General features: G+C 41.3%; 1 protein-coding gene across 1 annotated transcript; it reads right to left on the minus strand.

Moving 5' to 3' along the window:
- Positions 1-4,326: 4,326 nt before the first annotated feature.
- Positions 4,327-11,690, minus strand: LOC102925082 (cathepsin 7-like). Its single transcript, XM_006981721.3, has 8 exons — positions 9,718-11,690; positions 8,525-8,661; positions 8,112-8,234; positions 7,883-8,029; positions 7,100-7,324; positions 6,456-6,618; positions 5,752-5,869; positions 4,327-4,712 (listed from the first exon to the last, which is right to left on the minus strand). The coding sequence occupies exons 2-8, from the start codon at positions 8,648-8,650 to the stop codon at positions 4,613-4,615; spliced, it is 1,002 nt and encodes a 333-aa protein (XP_006981783.2). The 5' UTR covers positions 8,651-8,661; positions 9,718-11,690; the 3' UTR covers positions 4,327-4,612.
- Between the last annotated feature and the right edge of the window lie 10,896 nt (positions 11,691-22,586).

Raw genomic sequence — 22,586 nt, forward strand, 5'->3', positions numbered from 1 at the left:
TCTACTCATCCATCAGTGCCTTTTTTTATCCATCATCAGAGAAGCTCCCTACTGCATCAGATCGGATCAATTAAGTGAGAGATCTTGGAATACTCATCTAAAAACCTTCCCCATCAGAGCTCAGGGAACCCAGCAGAAGAGTTGACAGAAGGAGTATAAAAGCCTGAGGGGTTGGAGGGCAGCAAGAAAACAAGACTAAATCAACATGAGCAAAGCTCATATGAACTCATAGAGACAAAGCAGCAGGCACGGGGCCCCTCAAAGGTCTGTACCAGGTCCTCTGCATATATATTATGTATTCTGTTTAATATTTTATGGAACTCCAGGGTGTGCAAATGAGTAGGTCAATACCTCCTGAGTCAGATAAGTCTACATGAATGAGCCATCCAGTATAGACATTGCTTTCCTCATTGGGTCTCCCACCATTATTATTCTCTGGCTTTCTTGTCCCAACATAGCCTTTAATGTCACTGTGTCAATGTTAGACATTGTTCTGATGAGGCCTTCACATCCTGTTAACAGTTAACCTACATGAGACCCAGACTTTAAGCTAGATTCAATAATCCCCAAAACCATATCCAGTAAAAAGAAAGTACAAATTCATTATGTCATTTCTAATAATATGAGAGGAACCTTCACATTCTCAATAATTGTATCAGGAATGAGGTAAGACCACCATGGGCTTTCAAAGAGTAAAGTTCTACTAAGTCACCAAGTACTATGTTGAGGTTACTAGCACAGCCATACCCAATGGGAATGGCAAAAGTCATAAAGCCAGCACAGCTGCTTGACAAAGACCCAGCAAAACTGAGACACACGATGGCTGCCATGCCACCTTTGGTTTTCATTTCTACCTGTTGCATACTTGAAGGACTTTTAATATTTGTACAATTTGTGGATATTGGATTGATGGGAAATTTCTATAAATCATTTATGCATTCTCCCAGGAGAATTGCTTCTAAGTTTCTCCAGGCAAGTCCTGAACATACTACCCCTCCTGCTTTTAGGGAGATATCCTTATCTACTTGAAGGTCTTCCTTACGCCTTCGAGGTTGTGACACACATAAAGAAGCCAGAGATCTCTTTATGAGGCTCTGAGACATTCTTGAAACATCTGTCCCTGTACTTATGCAGAAACAAGATATTCAAAACAAAATAAACTTTCAAAGGTCAACAAGACTCAGTGGGCTAGAGGAGTTGGTCACAGATCAGATTGCAAGCCTCTTCCCACTATATACTCAGGTGACTACCTTGCATATACAGCAACAAAGTTATATTTGCTAAAGTTACCTCTGCACTATGCAGATAATTATGTTGATGAGAAAACTATGGAGTGGAAAAATTATAAAAGAATGAAATGAAAAAAAAAAGAATGAAAGGTCAGGACCTCCGTTTCTTAGAAAAGTTAGCACATGCAGAGCCACTGTGGTGTCACATGACTAAGGAACAACAGAATGCCAGGATTAGACATACAGACAAATTCTATAAAGACATAAAATATAAACATTTTATTATGCCAGAATTTGAATAATAACTGCAGCAGCTTTGGCTTGAGACTTTTCTTGGGCACTCTGACAATTAAGAGTGAATAATATACTGCTTGGGACATGGTAATATTCCCAGGCTGGCTTGAAGATTTTGTTTTGGTCTAGCGTCCTTGTACTACAAAAGGTGCCAGCCTGAAAACAGGCTGTCATATGCCTCTAGATTCTTAAAAATTGAGTTATGGGGTTAATGAGTAAAAATGAAAATGTTTATCAATGATGTCAAAACTTAAGGGAAAATGATTGGAAGTGATAACTCTGTTCTGTTATAGTTTATTAATGATGACTAAAAGATGAGCAAAAGGAGGTGAAGCACATGTCCAAAACCAAAAATGATATGATCTATGTTTCAGAATAAATGAATGTATTCCTGCTTACTAAAGTCTGTATAAATAAAGAAGCACTCTGGCTGCTAGTTAGTCAGGCTGCAAGATTCTCCTGACCACCATGGCCTGGCTCACTGTCTTCCGCCAACTCCTTACATCCTCTGCTGGGCCCTGCTAGATGGCTCCCAGCAGGTTACTCCATTCAATCCCTGTCAGTGCCATAGCCAATAAGACAAAAGATTTCAAACACAATTAGCTGTCTCAATGCAAAATCCATTGTAGATTGGCTCAATGTCCCCCAGCATTCAGTTCCCTCTATCCCCTGGCTTATCATGGAACATCCAAATGAACCATAGCAGCTACTGGGAGAGGACTGGTCACCACCATCTCTGTCAGACACAGCTCCCACATATGGGAGCTACTTTGCATGTCTATCTGCAAGTGCACCCATAAGGGGCAATCCTAACCACTGTAATTCATCATGGATGTCTCCAAGTTCTAAGTTCATGATTCCTTTCCTAACTGAACCCAAGCCATGACACACATAAGGGAGAAATTTTCCTGGTGGATATCCATGAATTTAACAACAGAAAAACATAATAACACTCAGAGAAATATATTCATTACCCTGGACATAAGAGTCCCAGTGGAAAGCCCTGGGATAAATAAGGAAGGATCCAATGTCCAAAGCATCCAGTTGTTTCTTGACTACATCGATGTAGCTAGAGTTTTCCTGCCTTGCCCACAGTCAGGACAAACCTCTCTCACCCACCAGTCCTACAGCCGCTCAGACCCAACCAAGTAAACACAGAGACTTATTTTGCTTGCAAACTGTATGGCCATGGCAGGCTTCTTGCTAACTGTTCTTATATCCTAAATTAATCCATTTCTACAAATCTATACCTTGCCACGTGGCTCTTGGCTTACTGGCATCTTTACATGCTGCTTGTCCTGGCGGTGGCTCCAGGCAGTCTCCTTCTGCCTTCCTGTTCTTTTATTTCTCTTCTCTGTTAGTCCCGCCTATACTTCCTGCCTAACCACTGGCCAGTGTTTTATTTATTGATCAATCAGAGCAACTTGACATACAGACCATCTCACAGCACAGCCAAGTGCAGACCATCTCAGACACCTGCACTAAGACCTGTGGTCCTAATCATCCTCTCTGCGGACCTGCTGGGTAAAGCCACAAGGAACCCGAGAACGGGCTCCCACAGGACATACAGAATATCCCACAGCACATCCATAAGCATTTAGCATTTCCTGCATGCAACACAAGGCAAGTCCTCAAAGGAAAAAGACCTAACCTTGTGATTACTGGACAAATTGAATGGACAGCAAATGTCGATCATGCCTCATCTAGTAGAATATATATTTATTCTCTTTTTCATGGGAAAGCACACAATGTTAGGCCATCTGGCCTCAGAAAAAACCTGTTTACTACCTTCACTGGCCACCACTATCCACCACTTATCATTTGCTTTTCCAACTCAGTTCTAGGATCATGAAGTAACAGAAGAAATAGACTATGACTCCTGCAGTCATAGGACCTGAGAATTAAGGCTCACCAAGAACATGGCTTCCATTTAATTAAGATGCCTGCTTTGCTAATGTGTGGTGTAAAGAGGACTCTCGCTAAGCAGGCCTACTGATTAATCTAGATGTACAGAAGACGACTCCTGGACTTATCCCTCCATGATGCCCATACAGGTAAGGTTACTAAGACCCATTTTCCAGTCTTTAAAGTCAAGCACTAATAAGCTGAAATGAGATCTGACTGTGCAAGTGATTTATTATAAATTGAAGATACAATTCTAATACCTGCCCTAGATGTTTGAGCCCACAGATAGTAATAAATAGTATATACCAAAGGAATACATATATAGTAATGTATATATCTTATTTTTCTGATCATACATGCCTATGGCAAAGTTGAACACATTAGTTTTGTAAGCTTGAGGATTATCAGCTATAAACAATGAGAGAATAGGACTGTGACTGAAAAAGTTTGCATTGAAATAGCTGTCAGCATTCAGTGCTTCAATGCACTGGAAGATAATTCCTGTAATTGCAGACATGCTCACTTTGATTTCTATGACACAGTCACAGGGAAGCTAGTACAGTATTGGATTGCTGGAAAGGGAGAGTCACAGCCCAGCACAATGCAGTGGGGACACACTAATGTCACATTCCACAAAGCAGCAAAGGATTGAAACTGGGTTAATTCATGTAAACTAAAAGTATCAAACCCAGAAGTTTCCATATCGTCCTTCAGAACAGGGTCACTAATATATAAATAGAATTCTATATGCAGACCACAGCCAATGATTGAAGATCATCCACCACAGAGAAACCACCCACCATTCTCCCAAAACACCAGCACACCAGTCAGTTCTGTCTTCAAGATGAATACCATGTTTGACCATAAAAAGTCACCTCACAAGAAGAATACTAGATACTACATTTGAATTTAACTTTTATTTCTAAGGACATCATTTGGTACAGTGAAAAAAAATTAAAATCAAGTCACTACAGGAATTATTAACACAAATCGGTGCAGAGCATCAATTACAGCAGCAGTCATGTGTTACTAGAGGAAACATACCACAGATTGGACACCTACCCTAGCTTTTCAATGACTCAAGTGTCTCCTGCACACAGTAGAGGCAGGCCATTTTGAAGAGGGTGGGATTCTTCTGTATGTGTTGTCCTAATATCTTCCCTTCCTTCTTACCCCTGGGCAGCTCACAATATGGGGTACATGGCGTAGGAAGCAATTCCACAGTAGTTGTTCTGATCTCTGGGAATCTTTATGTAGCCTTTTTCTCCCCAATTTTCACCATGGCTGAAAGAAATCAGGTTTTCCATTTAGTAGAAAAGACACAGCAGAATGGAATTTTACAATAACTCTGAATTTGAGTACTGAGCCAGAGGCCAATTTAATAGAAAGCATCAGAAAGGACAGAGTCAATTCCAGAGTACCAAGATTTATCTCACAGAGAACAGTGAAAATAATAGCAGGGAGAATTAGGACATATTCCACCCACAGGTTGTTCAGAAATAACCAATGAGAAATAGAAAATCAATAGTGCAAACATATTGATTCCCAAGGAAATCAACAACAGAATCTGAACTCTGTGTTCATACATTATATGTTAGCTGCTCCAGACAAAGACAGGAACCAGACAGTAAAGCCAGATCCCACGACTGGAAGGTCTGGAGTTGGAGTCCGAGTTCCACTTAAAGCCAGAATGAGGCTGAAGGTGTGTCTTGGTGACTAGGAGCACTTGGAGTTCTTCCACAGGACAAAAGTTCCCACCCACCACAGTACCCAAGTCAGTGAGCTCACAATCCCTGTAACTGGAGCTGTAAGGAATGTGGCATCTTCATCTGGTCTGCATGAGCATCTGCCTACATACAGCCGTCATTCATACAGACACACAAATAAAAATAACAGTAAAAGAAAACTAGGATGTTTTTTGCAGCCAATCTATAATTACAGAAGTCGAGAAATAACTGGAACAAACTGGATAAGCTCACTAACAAAAATAGAAAACTCTAGGATCAGTGACACTCACCTCTCCAATATATAAGGTGGAGAACAACTTAGGCAACTAATGTCAGTAGCAGACCTATACACAAACACGCATGCACACACAAATAAACAAATGCACACATACATAAACACACACACAAATACACACACATACACACAAACATATACAAATATAAACACACAGAGAACACCTACATTTCAGCAAAAAAGAGAAAATATTCCTCTTTATCTTAATTATAACAATGTTCTATGTAACTTGTATCTAAACTAACTACAAATAGGAAGTCCATTTGAAACCTAAAATACAAATAATTTTAGCTATTTGTACCTGTTCTTTACCAGCCAATATTTCCTGCCCTCTGACTCTCTGCCTTCATAGCCAAAGCCAACCAAGAGCGCAGAATGGTTAGGAGAATCAGGTCTGCAGTTTGGTTCATGGTATATACCTGAAAAAGAAAATCACTGGAGTAAAAGGCACCAGGAACCTGATAATGATCATGGTCAACAACAATGAGTGAGGCATATTCTAAGTGAACTGAAATTACAGAAATTCCAATAAAAATAGAAAACATTGTTAACAGGAATCCTGATACAAGTTCTCATCAAAATCCAATAAATAAATAAATAAAATGAGCATAACTTTGGTGACAAGCACTTCCCTATACCCACATAAGGTGACTCTTTCACATCTTGTGTTTTTGCTAATAGAATCTCATTCCAAGAAATTATAATTCAACATAAATTTCTTAATTCAAGGCACTCTTTAGAATTTAGTTCTAGAAAGGCAATTTCTCCATACCATAATATATACCAAGTAGGGAAGAGTGAATAAAGCTAAACAATATAATAAATAATGAAGTACTCAGATGCATAGGTATGTGAGTCATATAGAAACAACACACATGATTATTGTGCTAACAAGTGTAAAATTAAAACTCACATCCAATTTTATACATTATTAGAATATCATCCTGGCATGTTCCAAAGGATCACAAGCATTCTTCATTAATATCTAGAAAAACACATACTTACCTCCCGTATATTTTGTAAAAGATTCATGTCTAGCATCAATTCCAATAGCAATAGGCCCATGAGTTACTAAAGCATTCATTAGGGCTTCTTCATTCCTTGGGACAACCAAAAAGCGGGTGACCTTAACAACAGAACGTTCAGGACGGTACCTGCAGCGTCCTTCCTTTAAAATAAATAATTAAATAAAGAGTTAAAAGACTTGGTTACTTCCATCTACCTTCTGGAGAGCAAGAGTCAGAAGCATAACACTCGGCCCTTTGCGGTGGACCATCCCCACATTTGGACTGTTATAAATCATTCCAGGAAGTGAAATGTTACTGGGAGATTTGGAACTGAAAAATCAGCTCTCGTGTCTTCAATGACACCTCATCAGTCTTCCTATCCGTAAGAAACTTTTTATGGAGCAGAAATCTGTATTATATGTGAAATGGTCTGCACATTCTCCATGTGCATAGAAGCAGGAACAGCTACATGGAACCGTGGAATCAGGCAACCATGCAATGGTGGACACTGCAATGACAGCAGTGGTGGTGTGCAGAGAGACTCTACATTCAATGTGAAGTCTGAAGGAAATGGATTATAATTTCTGCCATTTTCCCCTTGCCCTAGCCAAACTGAAATGACATCCCAGGAAGCCCACTCACCTTTGCTTCATATGGATAGGTTGCCTCGGCCTCCAGACCTCCATTGTTCTTCACATATTGGAAGGCATTATACATCATGCCTCCTTTACAGCCATTAGTGCCAAAAGATCTAGAACAGTCTATTAGGTTCTGTACACTCAGTGGGATCAGTTTGCCTGTTTTCTTGAACAGCTGTCCTTCTATGGAACCAGCAACAGCAAAAGCCCAACAAGCACCACAACCTCCCTGAGCAGAGAAGAAAATATTGTTGTCCACAAACAAATAATAACTGCAATAACAACTCAAGTAGTTGAGTACTTCATCAAAAGGGAACTATTAGCATTTTATGGATGCCTAGGTATGAAGGGTCAGTCTCCATGGGGAGGTGTTTCATGCCCCAGTGGCTAGCCACACAAACACACACAGGTGCACATAAAGTCCTGATACACTTGTTACCAGGTGTGATAAATGTCATTAATCAAAGAAATTAAGTCTGGAGAGACATATATTAGGACCACTAGATGGAGGTTTAACAGTAAGTAATGCATAGAAGTAATAGGTATGCATTCTATACCTGTATGGACCCTATAATTACTAAGGCATGGAATGGGGATTTCTCCTTCCTTGGGACAACTAAGAAACATTTGTTACTAGCAATCGAATGCTAAGGACAATATCTGTGGCAGTCAACTTAAAAATGTGTTTAGTGAACAGCATATCATACCACAGCCAAATAATACAGACATCTCAATGACAGTTGCATCCCCAGTAGTTGAGGAAGAGAGTCATGTGATGTTGTAATACCTGTCTCCGCACAGGAGTCACATAACCTTGTGTTCTCCAATCCAAAGTTTTGGGGATTTTGGGATCGCCTCGTTTCTGGATGTGTTTCCCATTCTTTAGAGTCACAACTGAACCCTCCATCATCATTTTCCTCATTTCTTCACCAGTCTTCAAGGAAAGTACATAAAATCTCCATTTAAACAACAGAAGAGAAAATGAAAAAGTGTGAAACAGTTTGAGTCATACTGACCATGTCACCAAATTCATTCATCTCTACAGTGAAGTTGTTCATCCCCAGGCCATTCCCCTCACTGTGCAGTTTGATCATTTTCACATTTTCTTCCCATACTGCTCTCTTCTGTCTTTCTTCCTCCTGGAAATAAACATAATGAATGTCATTTATTTCCAATTATATCCGTGCACTACCTGACCAAGTTGACTTTTAGCTGCATATGCATAGAGGTCATGGAGAGGGATCTTGGGACACTAAAGCAAGCCACTCTCAACACCCTGATGAGCAGAGACAGTGGCCACCTTGTGTTCATGCCATGTTACACTAATACCTCAAGTAGGGGTGGCATCTATGACCTCTATTAAATCCATGAACCCCAAGCAGCAATGAACATGCTCTACAAGGACCCTCTGTGTGTCCATGTGACCTACTTGGGTGTATGTTTTCTCATAGCTCCTCTTCCACTCCTCCCACTCAGCATCCAAACTGTAATCTGGTTTTGGAGCACCTGAGGCTCCTCCCAAACACAGGATGACCAAGAAGACAGTAGGAGTCATGTCTTAAGTACCTACAGAGTAACAAAAATGAATAGGAGAATACACCAACACTCTTGAGAAATTAAGTCACCTATGCTGAATAAAATTATTCCAACTACTCTCTCAAATATTTACTCAAAGATTTTTTTAAATGGCTAAATATGAGGTTGGGACAGAGATGTCATGGATAACATTTAATTTTTATATAAAGTTGCAGAGCATGTGGGAAAAATTCCGGAAATTCATGGAAACTAACGTACTACAAATTTACCTAATCAGAAAAATGACGATGGACATCAAAATTCAAAAGCCACATATCTAGGGACTTGGACAGAGTGAACCTAGGATTATTGATGATAAAAATCTTCTCTTATGTGGCTTCTGATCCTAAGTACAAGTTTCCCCAGGAATTAGGAGCACATTGTATGGGATTCCTTAATGCAGAGCAGTATATGGGCTGTTTGAAACATTCTCTCTCAAGAGGAAACATTCTAGACTGTCCTACTTAGAAAATATGGGAAAAATCAAAATTTCTAGTACTCTATTAGACCATTGAGACTTTGCAACACACTCATTACATCAATGAGGGAAAAAAATCTCAAATGGAAAAGCCAGTGGAAGCTGGAGACACCATGATGATGGAGTGCTAGATAAAAACACCCTGAAATCCCAAGATCAGGCCTGGCTGGGTCTCTTAAGTAGCATTCCCTATGAGAACTGACAAGTGGCGTGCCACTTGGTACTCCTTCTGCACATGTCAATCAGGAAAAGAAATAGTTACACAGGGCTGATGTGTAATATGATGATCTCTGTAGGGTCAGAATGAGATGAGCATGACCCTGGTGTGCATGGTATCAGCTGTCACTCTCTCTGGCCAGGACCAGGCTTGCACTGAATTGGATCTTATACAAACCTGGACCAAAGAGGGCCCAGGTTTCCCCCTCTGGCTTCCCCACCTTCCTCTTCCTCCACACAGCAGGACTGCTGAGGTTAAGAGGATATTCTCATTCCTGGGGCTCTGCCTGATTCTCCATGGAGTCGCCTCCAGGGTCACTTCCCATTCTGCCTTGGCAGAAGAAAGGCCTCACCTGTGGTAACGTCTGTTGCTTCGATGCACTCCGGAAGCTCTTCTAAGGCTGTTGAGGTGTCAGATCTGGCCCAGCAATGTCTCACTCAGCCTTTAAATCTCAAGTCTCTGGCTAATCCACGCCCTCCCAATCAATCTTTCCCTTCTGCTGATTGACTATCACGTAACTGGATTGGGCCTTCAGGCTCCTACTGAGATCAGATCTTACCTGTCCCGGAGGGGTGGGTGTGAACAGCTTGAGTGGATTATGTGGAGTGGAACTTATAGACATTCACAGAAGAAGTTAGGGAACCACCTTTCATGCCTTGGATCACAATATGGGCTGACATTTTATCTTAATAGTAGCTCAAAATGAGGATGAGGAGTTTGAAAGAAAAGCTACATAGGATTTCAGCATAGCACTTAGCTTAAAATCAGAGATTGGGGTTACTTACCATCACGGAGTAGGTTCAGTTAGGATATTCTAGTCTCTTATTTCATGTTTAATTCAAAGCTACATTGAGATGTTTGAAAACACTAACTTTGGCGTGCATTCTTTTCAATGTCACAGAAGAACACAGCTAGTACTCATAAAAATTCCAATGTTGGAGGGGTGACTCCACATAGAAAGTGTTCAAGACCAAAGCAAAGAAGGGAAATTCAGGTCCTAGCACGCATGGTTTCATGAAACTATCTGACATTTCTCTACTTGAGGTTAAGTTGAACACTTGTTATCCAGCACCATCAAACCTGTCAGTATTTGCATTCAGTAGCACATGCATCACCTGAAATTTCAACATTTATAGTTTTAGATATAAATCTCAGTGGCCTTAGGGGCACCATCATTGTGCAAACATCACCAAGTAGATCTCTGGGAAGATTTTATCTGCTTTCAGGAAAATGTGAACTCATCAAATAATAAACCTCTAATTCCTGTCCTCAACCTCAGCACCACTCACTTCAATTTCTCTGTTTAGGAATTTGCCTGCTACCATAGGTGGAGTGTTTTTCTTGACCATTGCCATATTGGAGGTAATTTCCACTGTACCAGTATTGAAAGGAGACAACTAGGAAATAACTTAGTAACCAGTAGCTACTGTCAAAATCTCCTCTTTATCCAGGTTATGTGATTTTTTTCTATTACATGGAGATACCATATTCTGTTTGTTCATTTATTGTAGCATTTTTTTGTTTTCTTGGATCACAGAAGAAATATATGACACTATACACCCTACATCCTACACTGGCAAGTTTGCACAAAATCTAAACTCAACAAATAATTTCTAAAAGTAAGAGAAGCAGTGAGGACTTTTTATGTCAGAGTAATACAGTATTAAGGCCATATGTCTTTGAAATACCAACTTATACATTACTTGCTAAATAAACCTGGACTGCCCCATTCAGAGCTCTGACTTTCTGCTAATAATGTCTATGTATATTCTTGTATTATCTCATTTCTGTCAAAAATTCTGATGTGTCAGGTCACCAGAAATCATTATTGCTATCTGATCACCCTTCAAATCTGATCAGGGTTCCTCCTTGCTCATCTGCAGCAAGAATCCTGAACATCTGTCCAGCCATAGTCTTTCAACTCTGATTCTGTTTTGTTATTCTGTTTTCACATTTTCAGATCCCCAACTCTTCTCCTTGGCTATAAACTCTGTTATATGGACTTATGTTGAGCAGACCCACTTTCCCCACTGTGTCATCCTTATTATACGTATCTCCAGCATCCTTAATAAACATTTCCTTGTAATGATGTTATAGGACAAGTTCCTCTTAGGCAGCAGTTTCCTTGGATTTTGGTTATCCAATATAGCACCAGGTGAGTGAGCACTTTTGTCAAAACATGACCACGTTCTTGCAGAGACCTAGGGATCTTCTCAGATCACCTCAAGAATCAAGTGTGGTCCTGGAATCATGTGAAAGGATCTAAAGCTCACTTGCGATTTCTAAGCTGCTCTAGCATGACCTGATTTGACATTATTGCCCCACATTAGAAAGGCAGGTAGGATCACCCTTCATCTGTATGCTTCACTTCAGTGGACACTTTCATGAATAAGTTTGTTCACAGAAGACAGTTTATCATCTACACACAGGTTTTCATATGAGGTCATGATCAGTGGCAACTCCATTTGCTAGGAAAACAAGGTTCTTCAACCTACCCAAGATGGACTGAATCAAGCCCGCAGGTTAGTGCTGACCTCCACTGAAGTCTGGAGAGCCCTGTGAACCGTAGTTGCAAAAATGAGAGGAGATCCATGTGTAAACAGCTCAGAACAATACTGGGAACCTCACTGCTATTTCTCTGTAAGCCCCATACTTAAAATAAGAGACAGCAGGAAGAATCATTTCTAGCAATGCTTCTTCATCCCCTTACCTGTCAGGTCCTCACAGATAGGGATGTGTGTCCCCAGAAGCAACCCAATGACAGGTGTGTATGCATATGGATCTCTCAGTTTAAACATTTTAACTGTCTCTCCCTCTGATCACCATAAGACACCTGAATTGATTTTTATTTCTAATTATGTTTTTTTTTATTTATTGAGACAGTGTCTCACTGCATAACCCATACTGACCTGAAATTTTCTGTGCAGACCAGATTTGTTGACTGACAGCAATCTGACTGTGTCTACCTCCATAATGACTGATTAAAGACATACACCACTGCACCAGTGTGTGTCTGTGTGTGTGCATAGTGTGTATGTGTAGTATTTTGCTGTTTATATAAAATAGTGTCTTCATATCAAAATGAATATTTCAGTATTTATATAATTTTGTTGTTGTTTTTCAAAACAAGGTCTCTGTGTAGCTTTGGCGTCTTTCCTATAACTCAGCAGCCCAGGCTGGCCTCTAACTCACAGAGATCTGCCTGCCTCTGCCTCCCAAGTGCTGGGATAATATTTAAATGAAATGTAATACTTAAATTAATGGCATTTGATCCCAGAACATTTCTACAGTTCAGGACAAACCTAATAACTATTCTCCACACTTATACATTGTCCCTTTCCATTCTCTATGTTCCGTCTAATGGACACATATTCTAAAACATCACATAAATAAAATCATAGCATACTTAACTTGAAGTCTAGCTTGTTAGTTTGACATAATGCTTTTTAAAATTCTTTTTAAATTATATTCTCATATTCACAAAACAATAAATAGCATGTAAATATGAACTTCAAAAAATACTGTGGCCACATTACAAAAGCAATGGCTTCTTTCTTTCTTTCTTTCTTTCTTTCTTTCTTTCTTTCTTTCTTTCTTTCTTTCTTTCTTTCTTTCTTCCTTCCTTCCTTCCTTCCTTCCTTCCTTCCTTCCTTCCTTCCTTCCTTCCTTTCTTCCTTTCTTTTTTTAACTTCTAAAGTTCAAAAAGAGAATTTACCAGATTCTCAAAGTATTCCTTTTCAGCAGGACTCTTTGAATTACATTACCATAAGAATGTATAGAAATTGGCATGTGAGTCAGACAATTGACTTGGTCATCTGTTCTCTGTGATTCTTGTATGTATGCATGCATGCATGAACTGAAGCCCACATAACTCCTATTCCTCCCCTCCATCTGTGCTGTCACTATCACTGGGAGGAAGTGTCACTTCCCGTCTCAGTGGGTTGCCTGTAAAGGTGACTGAGAACAGATTTGTCATTTCTTCCATGCAGACTAGAATACCTTGCAGTTTGCAAGAGTCCCCACGTTTTTCATATTTCTGATTCTCTTTGGCAGACATATTATTTCATTCCTCTATAGCCAAAATGTATGCAAACTTTGCCTTTGTTTCAGTCTCTGTGAGACCATGTGAGCCCTGCTTGGTTGAATCAGCAGGCTGTGTTTTCCTGGTGTCCTCTCCCACTTTTATTCCACAGGGTCCCTTGACCTGTTACAGCAGAAGTCAAAGAAGACCTCCAATTTAGACTCTCTCTCCACATGTGAGTCTCTGCATCTGCTCCCATCTGCTGCTGGGGGAGGACACTCTGACAACATCAGGACAAGGCATCAATCCTAGGTCTCTGGGCTATCAAGTTTCCAGTTCCTGGCCATCCAGGTAGTATAGGGCATGGACTCACTCTCTTGGAGTGCACCACTTAAAGAAAAATGTTCAACATCCTTAGACATCAGGGAAATGCAAATCAAAACTACTTTGATATTCCATCTTACACCTGTCAGAATGGCTAAGATCATTAACACAAGTGACAGCTCATGCTGGCAAAGATGTAGGGCAAGGGGAACACTCCTTCATTGCTGGTGGGAATGTAAACTTGTACACCCACTGTAGAAATCAATATGGTGGTTCCTGAGAAAACTGATAATCAATGTACCTCAAGATCCAGCTATACCACTCTTAGTCATATACCCAAAGGATGCTCTATCCTATTACAAGGATACTTGTTCAACTATGTTCATTGTGCCTTTATTGAAAATAACCGGATGCTGGAAGAAAAGCCTAAATGCCCCTCAACTAAAGAATAGATAAAGAAATTGTGGCACATACACAGTGGAGTATTACTCAGCTGTTAAAAATGAAATTGTGAAATTTTCAGGCAAATGGATGGAACTAGAAAAAATCATCCGGAGTGAGTGAGGTAACCCAGACCCAGAAAGACAAATCTGGTATATACCTACTTATAAGTGGATATTAGATGTGAAGTAAATGATAATCGAGCTACAATCCACAGACTCAGAAAGGTTAAACAAAATGGACTTTAGGGGGAAACATGAATCCTCCCAGGACCTTGCTGGTGCAGGATGGTGAGAACCATCCCTTTAAATCTGACTTCTCACTACTGTTTTATCTTGGTTTTCTTCTAGTTTGAGACACAAAAGAAAATAACTGTTAATCTGTTAAATTTCTTCTTCCTTAATGTCATTCTAATTGAAGAGGTAAAGGGATTTATTAATAATTAATTTTTCTGGAAAGAAAAATGTTTGGAGACTCAATTTCAGAATCTTCTGAAAATTGCAATTTTACATTGCCCCTATATCTACATTTTGAAATGAGGTGATAACAGAATGAGGAGCCAATGGAAGGAAATTTCTTCAATATTTTTCATATAAGTTATTTCTTATACACAGCTGAATTTTTAAAATTAAATACCACGTTTTGATATAGACAGCCATGAATTTCCCCTTCAAAACATTACCTATCCTTTAGAAATGATATTTGACCCAAAGGCAAACCTTATTAGCAATTGGGAACTATGAGGAGGTGGGTACAATGGTGGTTACAGTCTTGAACATTCTCATACATCTGGAATCCTACTGTAACACTCCAAGGATGTTGACCTTCAATTGACTGATGAACTCAGGTAAAAGCCCCTCTGCAACAATGGGGTGTAGCAGCTGAAACTCCCTACCAAAAGGGCTTTGCAAGTGTTCTTTTTTTACTTTGTTGTTCAGGGAACTAACACACCAGGAAGGCTGTGAAGAGTTAGGAATGTACTTACAGTCCTCCAAGAAGTGTGATGAGTTGTGAAATACACCTCCATTCTCCTGGACTGTGGCACTGTAAGAGTCACTTTGGAGGGCAGATTTGATTCTTCAGATAGCAGTCTAAGGATCATCCTGAGTCCATAATTACACACAACCAGGCCATCAACTTCCTCATTCCCTTAGATAAATCTCCAGGGCTGAGGGCTGACACTCAATCTTCCTCCACAATGATTCTATATGATAGTTCTTATAGGAATGTGGGTTAAATGTGAGTCAGGCAGCAGGGAGAATAGAGCACAGAAAGCATGGTGGCTGCATGGAGGAAATGATAGCTTTGTGCTAATATATCTGGCATCCCTCTGACCAGGTAATATTCAAATGTGTTGGTAATCTTTCTTTTATCAAGCTTCTTTTGTCTTTCTTTTGACAGAAGCTTGATTCATCTATGAAGAGGCTACCACAGCTGGAAATATGCCTCCATCAGTCTGTCCTACAGGAATTTTATTGACTAGTGAGTCACAGAAATGTCCTAAATCACTGTGGGCAGTGCCACCATTAGGAAGTTGGTCCTGGGTTGAATCAGAAGCAAGATGAGCAATCCATGGGGAAAAAAATAGCAAGTATCCTTCTGTGGCCTCTGCTTCATTTTATGTTTCCAGGTTCCTCCCTTGAATTCCTACTTTGGATTTTCCTGATGATGGGATGTAAACAACAAATGAAATGAACCCTTTCCTCCATGAGTTGCTTTTGCTCATGTCATTTATCACAGCAATAGAAGACAGTCATGCTATGAGCTAAAAAAAATAAAAAAATAAAAAAAAAACATTGTGAAGCAGCAGTTTTCCCTTCTTTGTACCAAGGAGTTGGAATCCAAATAGAAAAATGGGGATTAAAGATCCCTGATCTGTGTGAAATGAGTTGTGAAACTTTTCAAGCCCATTGTCCAAAATATCTGTACAAGTTTTCACTTTGAGGATCCCTGAACAGTGGCACGTGTATGCAACGAATCCTTGTTCACAGTGGAAAGGCGGTGAGGTGGGCCCAGTCCTTTTCCAGAGCACATGGGGCGGGGGTAATGCTCAGCGACATTTTTTTTGAAAGTCCACCATGCCACCACTTGTCTTAAGGAAGAGTCCGGCCAAAGCTCCTTGTTGCCCTCCATTTATGATGTGAAAGGTGAGTGTTGTCTGATACTCAGAAGTTTGTCCTCAGCCATCAGAATCCCTCACATGGGCTCAACTCTGCCACAGATCATCCTATAGCAATCTTGCCTGAATTTTCAACCTGTCCTCTGATTGCTATTTTACCACAGACTCTCAAGGATAATTCTAAGTTCTCAGATGAGAGTGAAGGAGGCAATGAAACTGCTGAAACTCTGAAGAACCATGTCTAACCAAGACACTATCAAAGTTTAGATGGCTTTCTCAGTGAACATGTTCACATTAGCACATTGGTTACAGAGTCTTCCCCAGTCCACCACTAAAGAGGAAGTCAGTGTCCAGAACATTAAGAAGCTACAGAAATGATCCCTGGAACTATATTCTTTTTTCTAATTGGTTCTTTGGGAGTTATTTAGCTCACATTCAATTACCTCTATCTACCCTACCCAGATGTGTACATCCTTAACTACTAACCTCATGCTGTGACTTCTTTTTAAAACGATGAAGACTAATTTTGTTGCCCAAGTATTCTTGGGTGTGTAGTCTTTCACTGATGTGGTTGGCTTACCAGGGGCTATGTCTTAGAGAACAATGACTCTGTCTCTCCGAGCAGCAAAAATTGCAGTAGCTCCATGGCTAAGGGTGGAACTTCATGCCTAGTTGCCTTGTCCAAGCTGGGATTTGTTTTGCTTGGCTTACACAGGTCTACTGTGTGCTTTCACATTAACTGTTAGTTCATCTGTGCAGCTGTCCTGTTGTGTCCAGAAGACACTATTTCCTTTTATTTCCTTTTAGTCATCAAATGCCTCTGGCTCTCACACTTTGCAGCCACTCTTCCACAGTGATCTCTGAACCATAGAGGAAGAATAGTTGTGTATATGTTCCATTTCCAAGTGAGCACTCTGTAGTCTCTTAGTCTGTTTGACCAGTTATAGGTCTTTATGTGAATTGCTATCCACCTCAAGTAGAAGCTTCCATAAAAGGTTTGAGAGATGCATTAATTTTAGAGTATAATAAGTCAGTAGGAGTTCATTTAACACCATGGCTGTTCAGAAGCGCTAAGTAGTAGATTCTTTCCTGGGGCCTATAATCTATGTAGCCATGAGTTTTCAGGCCAGTCATAATGCCAGTTATTTATTTCATCTTGTGAAGTAGGACATAAATCTAATCAGAATTGATTGGCTAGCCCCATGATGGTCATGCCACTACTGCACCAGTGGAAATGTCATGCCAGCTCAGTCATAAGTGTACCTCACAGGGTTCACCACTGTACAAGATTGATGGTTACTTTTCTACAATAGTAGTGTGAATAGTGCCTTCCAGCCCTATGAAAGCTATCCAGTAGAAGTGAAGCTTCTAGTTCAGTACCAATTTCATTTCTTCTTGTTTTATAACTTAGGTATGTTTTGTTTTCAACAACAGGGTCTTACCATCAAGTTCTGTGTGGGCGCCATGGGCCCTGACCCCCGACTGTGAGTGGCTGTAGCCTTGCTTGCCTGACCAGGTGTCCTTCTCACCTTAGGATCATCGGAGAGCTTACCGGAGGTTCTTTGTTCCTACATCCTGCTTGTGATGTAAACAACTTAGGTGCATCCTGTATTTGGTGTAAACAACTTAGATGCAAGAATGCAGAACTTTGGGTCTAGAATGTAGATCATTGGTAGCGAACTTCTGCCCTCAGGGGATCCTCCATTTGTGTTGTAAGCCTGTATTTAAGGTTTCTTCCCTCTTGCAATAAAGGGCATTCGACATCCAATCGTACGAATGACTCGCTGTCTCTTGTCTCTATTTTTTAATCCGCAGCCCTTCGCTCAGACATGGTGAACGGTTAGCGGTAACGCGGGCGCTACTGCTACAGATGGAGGTTCCACCGAGATCTGAGAAAGAAAGGACCAGCTGACGGACACTCTTGGAAGGCCGGCCGGCATTTTACGGTAAGAGTGGATTGGAATGGGTGCTACTAGCTCACAGTCGCTCCTCGAGGAACAATTAATTGGACTGTTGAGGCGGCAAGGCACTATCATTAAGAGCAAGACGGCTAAAGATTTTGTTCAAATCCTCCAGAATGCTAGTCCTTGGTTTCTGGTCTCCGGAGGATTTAATATACCAGATTGGGAACAGGTCAAGGTTGACTTACAGAAATATTTGCATAAAGAAGGACCGGATTCCGTATCCTTAGCTACTTTTTCTTTGTGGCGCTTGGTTAAGGATGCATTGCTTAGTGATGATATTGAAGTCCAAGAACATTTAAATGAAGCTAAAACTGTGTTGGAGGAGTCTCAGATAGAGGAGGCTCTCAGAACCCTTCAAACTTCTGATGTTTCTGATTCGGCAGAGTCGTCTTCCGATTCTGCAGAGTCATCTTTAGAGGGTGATGATGTAGAAGTCAGATCAGAAAAGGATGCTAGATGCCTAAGAGGGAAATCACAGATTTCTCGCAAGGATAGACCTCCAACCTATAATCCTGACTTTTGCAACACGGAGGTCCTTCCTTCCGCACCCATGGAGGGATTGACGGGGGGAGTTGCTTACCCGGTTATAGAGACTCAAAATGCTCAAGGGCAGAGACAAAGGGAGCACAATCCTCTAGATTTTAAAAGCATCAAACAGCTCAAGGAAGCTGTGATGTCATATGGGCCCCATGCTCCTTTTACCATCGCTATACTTGAATCTTTTTCTGCCTCAAATTGCACCCCTAGCGATTGGATGCAGCTGTGTCGCGCCGCTCTCTCTGGGGGGGATTATTTAATTTGGAGGAGTGAGTTTCAAGAACATTGTCAAACTACAGCTAATAGAAATGCTGCTGCAGGCTTCCCGGCTCGTAATCTTGAGATGCTCACGGGTTCAGGGCAGTATGCCACTTTACAAGCACAGATTTTGTATGATCCTGCAGTTTATGCACAGATTAGTGTGGCCGCTACCAGAGCGTGGAAAGGGCTACCTAATAAAGCTGCTGGTGAACAACTATCTAAAGTCATTCAAGGGCCGTCAGAACCATTTGCAGAATTTGTAGATCGCCTGCTTCAACTAGCAGGGAGAGTGTTTGGGGATGTTGATCAAGCCATGCCCATAGTAAAGCAACTGGCCTTTGAAAATGCCAATAAATATTGCAAGGAGGCCATTAGGCCTCATAAAAATAAGAGCTTAAATGATTATCTTAAACTATGTAGAGATATAGATGGGCATCACATCATGGGACAGGTAATGGCCTCAGCCATGAGGGGGATTAATTCTGGAGGAAACCGCCCAAAAACCTGTTTTGGATGCGGCCAGCAAGGTCATGTTAAGAAAAATTGTCCTGGAGCCCAAGCAACGGCAAAGACACCGGGACTTTGCCCGCGATGTAAAAAGGGGCATCACTGGAGTAATGAGTGCCGATCTAAGGCTGATGCTCAGGGAAATAGGTTACCGCCGTCGGGAAACGGGCAGCGGGGTCCGCTCCGGACCCCCCAAAGCCAGGTGTACGGAGCCCTGGATACACCTGTCCCATCCCCAGTTTCCCACCATCCCATCCAGTTTGTTCCTCGAAGGAACCCCTTTTTGTCCAAGACCTTATCAGAGGCACCCCTGGAAGCGCAGGATTGGACCTCTGCTCCTCCACCAGAACAGTATTAACACCTCAGATGGGTCCCCAGGCTCTCGGTACTGGAGTTATGGGTCCACTACCTGCAGGGTCTTTAGGACTGATTCTGGGCAGGAGTAGCGCTCTTATGCAAGGTATTAGAGTAATTCCAGGAGTGATAGATGAAGACTCTGAAGGGGAAATTAGAATCATGGTTGAGGCTGGTAAAGGGGTGACTATTATTCCCCAGGGTGCTCGCATAGCACAACTGCTTTTGATGCCCCGCTTTCATACTAATAATCCTTTTCTTAAACCACACAGAGGTGAGGGCGGATTTGGCTCTACGGGCCCTCTAGCGTGCTGGGTTTCCACCTTAGAACAAAGACCCATGCTAAATTTAAAAGTTAATGATCACAATTTTCAGGGTCTTTTAGATACTGGCGCTGACACTTCAGTTATTTCTTTAAAACATTGGCCCGAAGCTTGGCCCCTTAAAGATTCTACCTCTCACCTACAAGGTATCGGCACAGCTCAGTCGCCATTACAGAGCAAGCTACTTTTAAATTGGAAGGATGAGGAAGGTCATGCAGGAACTTTTCAACCCTTTGTGCTACCTGACATTCCAGTGAACTTGTGGGGACGGGATGTGTTGGATGGCATGGGAGCGGTGCTTACTACACAGCCTGTACAACAGATGCTGAAGAGTCAGGGCTACTGCCCGGGCAAAGGCTTAGGGAAAATGTTGCAAGGAGACCCGCTCCCTGCGGCAGACAAAAACTGTGTCACTAGGGGTCCTGGCGATACTAGAGGATTAGGATCTTTTCCGTAGGGGTCACTGCACAGCAGCCTTCAATAATACAACCGATAAAAATCACTTGGAAGAGTGATGACCCTGTATGGGTGGAGCAGTGGCCCCTTGCTAAGGAAAAATTGGAGGCTGCGTATGCATTGGTTAAGGAGCAGTTAGATGCTGGACATATCATTCCTTCCACTTCACCTTGGAACTCACCTATATTTGTTATTAAAAAGAAATCAGGAAAATGGAGGCTGTTACAGGATCTTAGAGCTGTAAATAAAACCATGCTTCTCATGGGAGCAACACAGCCTGGCCTGCCTGCCCCTGTGGCAATTCCTAAGCATTGGCAGTTAATTGTGGTTGACTTGAGGGATTGTTTCTTCACCATTCCTTTGCATCCCGAGGACAGTCCTCGCTTTGCTTTCAGTGTTCCTTCAGAGAATCTTAAGGAACCTTATCAGAGATATCAGTGGGTGGTATTGCCTCAAGGAATGGCCAATAGTCCTACTATATGTCAAATTTATGTGTCTTTGGCCCTAGCTCCAGTTCGAAAAGCTTTTCCAGGTGTTTATATAATTCACTATATGGATGATATATTAATGGCTGCTAAAGATAAAAAACTTGTTTTTGATGCCTTTTCTTATTTACAAGAGGTTCTTAGCTTGGCTAATTTACAGATAGCCCCAGAAAAGGTACAGGTATCTTTTCCCTATCATTATTTAGGTCATGAATTGTTACGCACGGGCATACGCCCACAAAAGATTACTCTGCGTATGGATCAGCTACGCACACTTAATGATTTCCAAACCTTTCTGGGAGATATTCAATGGCTTCGGCCCACTTTAAAAATTCCAACAGGTCAGCTTCGCCCCTTGTATGATGTCTTAAAGGGCGACCCTGACCCTTCATCTCCCCGTAAATTAACAGCTGAAGGACGTGTAGCCCTACAACGTGTGCAAGAGGCCCTGGAACAGGCTCACGTACAGTATATAGATCTTAATTCTCCCTTATTGTATTTGATATTTTGTTTTACTCATTCACCTACTGGAGTGTTCTGGCAAACAGGTCCTATTTTATGGGTACATTCCCCAGCTTCTCCAGCAAAAATCATCACTCCTTATCCACAGGCTGTTGCTCAGATTATATTTAAGGGAATCAAGATCAGTGTTCAAACTTTTGGTAAGGAGCCAGATATTGTGGTGACCCCATACACCCAGTCTCAAGTAGCATGGTTGCAAGCTAATGATAATGATTGGGCCATATTGACATGCTCCATGCAGGGTCAGTTTGATACTCACTACCCCTCCAATGATGTGTGTCAATTTTTTAAATTGCATCCTGTTATATTTCCCAAGATAGTACAAATGACTCCTATTCCTCAGGCCCGTGTGGTATTTACTGATGGCACTTCACGTGGTTTTGCTGTGGTGGTTTCTGGTAACATAGTAAAGAGAATAAAAGTCCAGGGCACTTCTGCCCAGGTGGCAGAGGTACAGGCGCTGTTGCTTGCTTTACAGATGTTTTCTGATGAGAGTGTAAATATTTATACCGATAGTCAATATGTGGCACATGCCATTATGCCTTTGGAAACAACAGCCTACATACCATCCATTTCTTCCATTCATGAATACTTATTGCAAGTGCAAGGACTTATATGGTCTCGCTCACATAACCTTTATGTGGGCCACATCAGAGCTCATACTCAATTGCCTGGACCTCTAAGTGAAGGTAATCAGAGGGCTGACGCCATTACTCGTATGGCTGTCACATTAGTCTGTTCTGCCTTTGATAAGGCTACTCAGTTGCATCAGCGTTATCATCTTAATGCTGGATCTCTCCGTTATCATACAGGCATAACCCGGGAACAAGCCATCCAGATAGTTAAATCATGCCCTACTTGTGTGGAATTTTTACCTGTTCCTCATTTGGGAGTTAATCCTCGAGGA

The sequence above is a fragment of the Peromyscus maniculatus genome, chromosome 5 (genome assembly GCF_049852395.1).
Source record: "Peromyscus maniculatus bairdii isolate BWxNUB_F1_BW_parent chromosome 5, HU_Pman_BW_mat_3.1, whole genome shotgun sequence".
NCBI lineage: Eukaryota > Metazoa > Chordata > Mammalia > Rodentia > Cricetidae > Peromyscus > Peromyscus maniculatus.

What these genes read in the sequence shown, in the direction of transcription:
- LOC102925082 (XM_006981721.3), bottom strand. Translation starts at nt 8,650, where the DNA reads ATGACTCCTACTGTCTTCTTGGTCATCCTGTGTTTGGGAGGAGCCTCA. An exon ending in TGACTCCTGTGCGGAGACAG is followed by an intron (nt 7,325 to 7,882) that starts GTATTACAACAT and finishes TTCTCTGCTCAG; the next exon opens with GGAGGTTGTGGTGCTTGTTG. An exon ending in CCTATCCATATGAAGCAAAG is followed by an intron (nt 6,619 to 7,099) that starts GTGAGTGGGCTT and finishes TTTATTTTAAAG; the next exon opens with GAAGGACGCTGCAGGTACCG.